This window comes from Micropterus dolomieu, linkage group LG12 (assembly GCF_021292245.1).
Source record: "Micropterus dolomieu isolate WLL.071019.BEF.003 ecotype Adirondacks linkage group LG12, ASM2129224v1, whole genome shotgun sequence".
NCBI classification, from domain to species: domain Eukaryota; kingdom Metazoa; phylum Chordata; class Actinopteri; order Centrarchiformes; family Centrarchidae; genus Micropterus; species Micropterus dolomieu.
In genome coordinates this window covers 8345387-8353878 of record NC_060161.1, presented here as the reverse complement: position 1 = coordinate 8353878, position 8492 = coordinate 8345387, and the positions used below count along the sequence as shown (strand labels likewise).

General features: G+C 41.5%; 2 protein-coding genes across 3 annotated transcripts in view; both read right to left on the bottom strand.

Moving 5' to 3' along the window:
• The window catches only part of spata6l (spermatogenesis associated 6-like), a 20909-nt gene extending 19060 nt beyond the window's left edge, over positions 1-1849 (bottom strand). The window contains exon 1 of one of the 2 annotated variants that reach the window (XM_046065626.1): positions 1721-1849. Coding sequence is in view for 1 of the 2 variants with exons in the window: in XM_046065624.1 (XP_045921580.1) it covers positions 686-733 (48 nt within the window). In the remaining variant the exon portion in view is untranslated. Of the gene's footprint in view, positions 1-685; positions 841-1720 lie in introns of those variants that run through there. The other variant, XM_046065624.1, reaches the window with a different exon arrangement.
• Positions 1850-1878: 29 nt separating this feature from the next.
• trmt10a (tRNA methyltransferase 10A) lies at positions 1879-6249 on the bottom strand. Its single transcript, XM_046065628.1, has 7 exons — positions 5776-6249; positions 4437-4608; positions 4260-4331; positions 4114-4188; positions 2696-2845; positions 2485-2590; positions 1879-2338 (listed from the first exon to the last, which is right to left on the bottom strand). Exons 1-7 carry the CDS (start codon positions 5955-5957, stop codon positions 2151-2153), a joined length of 945 nt encoding a protein of 314 aa, XP_045921584.1. The 5' UTR covers positions 5958-6249; the 3' UTR covers positions 1879-2150.
• Between the last annotated feature and the right edge of the window lie 2243 nt (positions 6250-8492).

Sequence of the window (8492 nt, the reverse complement as noted above, 5' to 3'; positions counted from 1 at the left end):
GGGGAGGGGGGGGGGGGGGGGGGGGGGGTCTCTCCACTGTGGCTCCCTGAACCTACACTTTCCCTGTCCTCTCGACTGTCACTTCCACTAATCACAAGAAAACAAAGAGGGGAAATGAGCACGTTTAAGTAGGCTATAATCAAAGCTCATGTTAGGTCTAATTTTCGGGACAAACCGGACAGGAGTCGGGACAACTGTTCTTAATTCGGGACTGTCTCGGATTATTTGGGAAGTCTGGTCACCCTATTTGGAGGTCTCCAAGTCTTAATTATGGGGGGTCACAGTGCCCCTCTGCCTCCCCCCTTCCACAGTCGCGCTCTGCAACAGTCTCCGTTTTTCTGCATTACCAGTAGGTGAATTAAATCCCTTTTGTTTCATACACAACATCAGCTGTTGCGCAGACACACTTGGTGGTGAGTCAAAGAAAGGTTAAATTTAGCTAACGTTAACAACTGTTTGAAACATACAGTATTTGGAGCATTACATACCAATGCATACAGCACTGTAAGTCCCGCGCTAACAAACGTAACTTTATGCAGGTAAAAACATATTAAAATGACTAACATTAGGTGGAGTGGTGTCTGATGTGTCTCTCTCTCCTTACAGAACCCAGTGTAAATTAGCGGCTAACTTGTCCGGAGGGCGTTTAACTTAAAGAATTAATACAGAAAACGACAAGGCTTACCGCTCTGAATTTTAATTCCACCACCACTTTTAGTGCTTTTCGAGACATCTGACTCTTCTATCAAAAGGTGATAATACGGACGAACCCTCTGCAGCTTCAGCTGAATAAAAGGTGACGTTACTCTCCTCTGGTTAGCGTCACCTTACCTTGTTACCATGGATACTACAACTTCCGGGTTTAGTTATATAAACCGATATAAAGCCAGGAACTCGCTCTCCTTCATACGTGGATAACGTCATGTAGTTCATTATTTGTTGCTCTAGTTGTGACTAAACTGCGGGCCCCCAATAACCTCTGAATATATTATTTAGTCAACTGGTTGGGTTTTTGGTAATGCACCATGTAAGCAACGTATAAAATGAAAAAAGGCCTCACAACTACATTTTAACATGGGCCCCTCATGAGAAAGGGCCTCAAAATCAGGTAATAATGCAGGTGTTGCCTTAAGGTCCTTCTCATTTCAGTTCAACTTGTCAGGGGCCCTGGAACAGGATGTATAAATACACCTTCTACTACACTCAGTGAATTCAGGCAGCACAGCTCATTGTCATAATCTCTTTTACCTTGATCAAATTAGCTTTGGCCTCAGGTGCAAAAGGATCCACCCTGTTCTCGTGCATGTTAGAATGAGTTTTGTCCCTGGGTTAACCTCACAACACATCTATATTACCTTAAAATTGTTCAATGTAAATAATAATATGCACTTTTCTTAAGGACTAAATACTTCACTCAGATAGCAGTTTTCATTCGCTGCTTTTAGGCAAACTGGGCAACAGTCTGGGACCGTGCCCTGTCCTTGGTGACCCCACTCTCAAGGAAGATCCATTGTCCCATTTTTGTCTACTATTTCATGATTTCCTGCAATCATTTGAATGTCATTTTTTTAATATTCAAACATGAACCTTCGCCCCATTGGCAAAATAAGAATACTAGTTTCAGCATTATATTAATCTGCAAAGATCAATTTGAAAATTCCCCCAACTTCCTCATAGAATGTATCAAATCCCTCCATTTTTATTTTGTGACTTTACTCACAAATAATCCATAATATTCCAGGAATTCCAGGGCCAGTGATGATCACGGTCATGTGCTGACTTTATCCTGTTTTAAATCTTTTTTTTTCCTTTGAAATGAGCCCGTTTGGAACAGCTCTGTCAGCTTCAGCTTTGAACTCTAAAAAAAAGGAATACAACTTGAAGTATAAATCATTTTCTTAAGTGAAATAATAGCTGTACATCTTCAACTAAGCCATTAGCCATTACAGAAGGCACAAAGGATAACTTTCAATAAATAACTTTTTAAAAAATAAAAAACATTAGATAAGCATTTTGAAATTTGAAAGAAATAAATTCTTTGTTAATAGAAACATTCTCTCATGAATAGCCTTAGCATCACATATCTAGGCATTTTTGCCATAACAGCAGATGTCTGAACTTTGTTTGAAGTAGTCCATGTGAACTAAGTTTTAGGCAGTTTTTTCAGTTTGGTCTGGTGTGTCGAGGTCAGAGTCAGAGTCTGAATCTTCCTCCTCTTTTTCTTGTACTGCTGTTCCGTCCTGGTCGACGGCCACTGCTCCTTTCCTTTGAGGCAGGACGGTGAAGAAGGCCTCCTGCCAGCTGCCCTTCTCCAGGTATGCCAGAATGATCTCAAACACTGCAGCAGGGATGAAAGGAAACTTAAAACCAGCAACATAATAAAGATTGGTCAGTTGATGCTTTGCTAAGCCTGGCCCCCTCAGACACTGCTACTACTGATATCAGTCTCATATATTTGTCCTATACTACTATACTAGTCCTTACCATGGTTGACTGCCAGAACCTTCCGACTGTTCATCTTAACAAAACTGCTCAAGGGAAGCTGGGCGTGATCAATCCCCAGCTCCTTCGCCCTTTCGAAGGTGATTCCCTGCAAGCAAGACCCAGACAGAACATGACCAGTTCAAAAGGTTGGCAATTTAAGGTTGAAGGAATCCTGAGCAGCGTGGTACTGCAGCTGTGAAGCCACACAGACCTTATGGTGGTTGTGGTCCACCAGGCCTCCGATAACATAGGCTTTTTTTTGGTCCAGCTCTTCCAGCACGTTGGGAGAGTCGGACGTCAGGTAGACCAGCTCCTCCTTCGCCACAACGTCACTGTAGTGCTCCGCTTTAATGCTAATGTCCTGCACACAGCAGCAGCATGCACATACACACACAGTTATGCAACACCGCAGAGTTAGGCATAGTGTACAACAATATAGAACACAAGTCAAAATTATAGCAATAAGAAAATGTATGTGAATAAATGCAACGCTACTAAGGGGGGGGGGGGAGGGGGTCAATTCTTAGATGCATCGTGGAGGAAAGGTAGAAGTCGGGAGTGCAGTGACAGGACAGTCTGTGACATGCATATAACAGAGACCAGTGTTCCCTCTATTTTTGCCACACCGCTGCTGCTGAATTAATGAGCGCTGCTACTAAAATTCCACATGATCATTAATATAAATGGGCTACTAATGATTTTCACTCTCACACTTTGTCAGCAAGGTAACACTCAATGCTTGGCCAGCAAAAGACATCTACGAGACAGGTGCTGTTATAAGAGCAGTGTAAGATAGGTCTTTTAAGGAACAGTGTGTGATGTGTGTGTAGTGAGTGTGTGGGTGAGCGAAAGTCAGAGAGCGAGCAGCAGAAAGTGACAACGAAAGCTTGCAGAGCAGACTAAAGGATGGTGACCACAGAGGCTAGTAAAGCAAATTAGGTAAACCTTTTAAGCTAAGAGGAGACGTTTCTTTGGGATTTTAATGTGCAAATAAATTACTTGGTAATTTGCCAGATATCTGTATAGAAGATGCATCAAGATGCATCAATAATTGTTTTATAATTCAATCATAGTCCTCTGAATCGTAATCAAATCGTGAGGGGCCTAGAGATTCCCACCCCTAATCACCACAGCGTAAAAGCTGTTGCAGAAGATACTGTACAAAATATTCACTGCATTTATGTAGATACATGTGATATGAATCACAACAGAACTAGTAGTGTTAGATTATGACCAAATGTTTGATTCTCTTTGGAAATAAGTATGAGGATTTCTTGCTTTAACAAGGTTACTCAGGTGTGTCTCTTTGTGAGTCCATTATTATAAAACAGAAAAGAAAATATGCATTTAGCATTACTTTTAACATTTAAGAATATACCAATGACCATTTCTCTCCTGTGGGTCAAAATCTGTAGTAAGTAAGTAATTACAATGAAAAAAAGTGCAGATCATAGTGTAGATCTATTCTGTCAGCAAAAAAAGGGTCTTGGCTAAAAAATAGAATTTTCAAAACGGTATTTTCAGTGCATGATGTGTCCCAAACATAAGCCAGACTGCAAAGTGTGAAGAAGAGCTGCCTGGCTGTAAAAACTCAAATCAGTGTAAACCATCATTCAGGATCAGGCTTACCTTCCAGTTTACCCATCCTTTGTCCTTTTCATCCATGCTCTGTTTCAGCTGTCCTCCCAGGCTTGTCAGATAAAACTGGAGAAGTGAAAGGAGTGGTTATACATCAGACAGGACTGTCTCTACTTTATTAGTCAGCAGCCACTAACCTGCACCGGATGCAAGGCTCGTCTGTTCTCAGCATAGCACCGCTGGATCTGTTTGTGAAGCTTCCGGACATCCTAAAGACGTGACAAGATTATCGGTCAGCAGAGTCAGTCCCCCAGTTCATATCTCAATATACACATGGTGAGTATCCCTCCACAGTGTTACCCAGAGGTGTTCACCTTGATCAGCATGAGGTTGTCGAAGCTGCAGTCCACCACCAGCCTCAGTGAGCTGGGCGTCACCTCTCTGCGCGGACGTTTCCGGACATTCTGGGCTTCTCCTCCCTCCTCCTCCTCCGGATGATTTTGCCTCTGCAGCCGACGCTGCTGCTTCCTGTCCTTTCGTCTCTGCCTGCAGCACAAAACACAGGACAGATACTGCAAGTGTGAGCAATGATACGACACAATGCAGGAGTCTGCAGTGTGGTCAAGTATCTAAAAAATACATCCTACTTGTTAGTTGAATCAATTCATTGTTGGTTTTGGTTGTTCCATGGAATTGGTTTGATACGCTAGACTTTAACTGAGTTACTGGTCCATGACTCAAATTTACGACACACAGTATTCCAAATATAGACCAATTATGGTCATATTATGGAATGATTTTTCCTTAAGTAGCCTGGGTATTCGTATCTCTGTATACTTGAGGTGTATGCAAATGAAACGCTGGGTCACAAAATAGGCAGCCTATTCCGTTAATGTTATGTCACTAACTCATTAACATGAAAAATTCAGGAACATTCAATTTCCGTTTTACTCCTAAAAAAGTGGTTTAGATCAACTGGATAAACTGCTGGCTTGTTTACAACCTGTATGATCATCGAGTGCTGTTTCGTTTCAGTTCAATTTCATTTATATAGCGCCAGTTAATTACAGAAGTTATCTCATTACTCTTTTCATAGGAGGTCTAGACCATACTCTTTGTAATATTATTTAAAGACACCAAAAAATTGGTCGTCCTAGTCGGCTTCCTCCCACCTTCCAAAGTTATGCAGGCTAGATTAATTGGTGACTCTGAAATTGTCCTTAGGTGTTTGTGTGTACCCGAGTCCAGGGTGTACGCAGCCTTCCGCCTGATGTCAGCTGAGATTTACTACCTTGACTCATTTAGCAAAAAACATTTCTCGTTATTTTGTTTGTAATAATAAGACAACACTAAAGACACATTAGGTTAATAAAATTGGGCAGGTATAGGACTAACATGGGATATGGTCCATGCTCTATGAGTTTTTTTTGTAGAGCAAGTAAAGAAAGCAGGAGCCAAGCTTTCTATATTTGCTTGCAAAGGAGCCTCATTGGTTTCAACTTTATTTACTTATTAAGGCCAAATAGTAAATTGCCAACCTTTTGAATGGAGATTGGCATGCAGGGAGCACTGGGGCTACCATGGAAAAACTTGATACTCAGTTTAAAAAGGACAAATGTCATGTGTTACAACAGTACTTAGCAGTGTGGGCACCTTTGCAGTGCAAAGCAGAAATGCTTGCGCTGCTGGCAATGTTCAAACAAGCTTACTTACTTTCGTAGCTCCCTCTCTTCTTCCCATTTCTGCTGCTTCAGAAGCTTCTTCCTTTGCCTTTTGGACAGAGTTTCTGCTGCAGCTTCTCCGTTACTGCTCACCGCCTTCTGGCTGCTCTTTGCATCTCCATTATCACTCTCCAGCTGGGCTGAAGCTTCACTTTTCACGCTATCAGCAGCCATCTGTAAAGAGCTGAGGTGACTTTATGTCTGCAGGCTAATGTTGCTGTAGCAACTAGCTGTTGATGTTAGCTTGTTGGCTGCTCTTTGCAGGAAGCTAGCTGGCAGCATTTAACAGCCAGTCGCTTCTTCACTTTAACGAAGAACGAAACCTTTTAAACGTTCTTCACCTCCCTGATATCCAAAAACAGAGAGGCAGACAAACCAAGAAAATAAACCAAACAACTGAACAAGTTGTTCTGTAGCCTGTAGCCACACAGCTTCACGTGTATATTACGTTGGCGCATTTGTGACGTCATTTAACCGCGCCAGATGCATTCACTGCTATCGGCAATGATTATGATTTTGTACCGAGATTTAATCCGAATGTGGAATCAACGTGGACGCTACTACGAAGATGTGTTAGATTAGCACTATCAGAGCAGATAAACAACACACAGACATCTGGTTCACTCTACATGGACAGCGACCTAACAGCTAACCATATTACAAATTATATGTTTTCATAATAGGTATATACAATATGTGATTTTCTGTATACTTATTTATGTCCCCTGTACACTTTATTTCTCTTTTTGCAATAAAGATTTAAGGAGGAAAAAAGATTCTAATTATTCCCGACACCACTTGAATGCACCATCAGTCGCCGCAGCAGTGACAGGATTTATTAGAATTTGTATCACTGCTGTTTGTTATTGTGTTATATAAATTACATATGTATTCCACATATGTGTCAGTTGTGTGTAAATAGAGAGGAGCAGACACACGAGGTCCATGGTCCTTTTTTGGACAACTAAAATACAGCTCAGTGGATTGATTTACCTCTGAAACATAATAAATGAAACACAAGGACGAAGATAAAGTGATTTACTGGAGGTTTAAACATATAACAATGTAAACTGATGATTTCATTGTATCTTATGCAGCAACCACATAGCATGAATTAAATGAGTTAAAGTTTTTATTTAGCAGATTGAATATAGTATATGATTAGATTTGAACAAATAAATTAGCCTTAAATATGTTCAAAACTAAAGGCATTGATTTTGGGTTATGTAAAAAAAAAATTAGTTTCTTCTAAGTCTACGAACCCATTCAACAGGTGGGCAACTTAACTGTTGGGCCTGAGACATATCACGCTTTGCAGGTTGCAAATCTGCACTGACTTTTTTGACTGGGCAACCCAACCTGATCCAATTATCTCATCAGCTTCCTGGTTAAATACACTGCTTCCCCTGCTACGTTTTGGCAGATTGTTCTGGCACTCTGGTGGTGTTGGAGCTAAATCAAACCGTAACAGACACAGCAGACACGGACACAGTCAAACAAGCATTAACTACTCAAGGTTTGCACATTGGATAACCTTAGAAGATCTTCCATGAGGAAATGGACACCATACGTTCTCTCCACTAGTGTCACTCAGCTAAGTGGACAAATGAACCAGGTATCCACTCACTTGCCAGCTTCTTCAGTTTGAGCAGCTGTTTTATCTCCTGCTATTAACAGTCTGACCTTTTTGTCCCTGTACTTGAGTGCTGTTCTGGTGATCTAGCTGTAGTCCTGGTAATCCTGTGGTCAGTTTTTTGTCCAGTGTTCGTCAGTGTTTGAACAGCAGCAAGCTACTTATGCTACACATCAGTCTTGTGTTGCTTTGATGATTATTTATGTGCAGGGTTATTGACTATTGAAGCTGCTCAGTGGGCTACAGCATTGTGGGAGAGGGGTTAACCCTTTTGTTCATCCCATGAGGTGTTTGTAGCAGAAAAGGTTGTTGATCATCCGGTTCAAGAGAGGGAGGCAGAGGATAAACTCCTCACACAGCCAAATATTCAGTGGAGTTTAGGATTTAGGCAGCAGAGACTGGATGGGATGATGTTGCCTGAAAGAGGGTGTTTGTTCACAAGTTGTCTGAGACAATTAAGGATGAGCTAGCGGCTAGGGATTAGGTTAGGTTAACTTTATTGTCCCCAAGGGGAAGTTCTGCTTGGGCACAGTGCAGTGTTGCTTCATTAAAAAACATCACACATCACAAAACACATCAACAAGAACCTGACAAGTACTGACATGTTGTGCTTCACAAAAGGAAAATATAAACACAGAAGGAAAAGGACATTGTTGACAATGGATTAAAGTGCTAGTGCGGTTGTTGCACATTGCTCCACTGAACTGAAGTTTGCGTGAAGTGCATATGCTAAGGTGCTAGTATGTTTATTGCACGTTGACCTATTGCACCGAGATGACAAGTAAAGTGCTGTAGTGCTCACATATTTATTGCACACAGCGCTATTTCATATTGTTCAGTAGCTTAATGGAGGCTGGCACAAATGACAATTTTGGGCGACTGGATTTGCATTTTGGTACACGGAGTCTTCTTCCTGATGGCAGGGTTTCGTATTCAGGGACGAGGGGATGTTATGGGTCTGATTTAATTTTCCTATTCTGTTTCTGCCTGGTCATGCGGGCTCTGTATAGGCTGATAGTCTCTCCTCCCTATAATTTTCATGGCTGTTTTGTGCATGTTGGCAAGCTTGTTTTTCA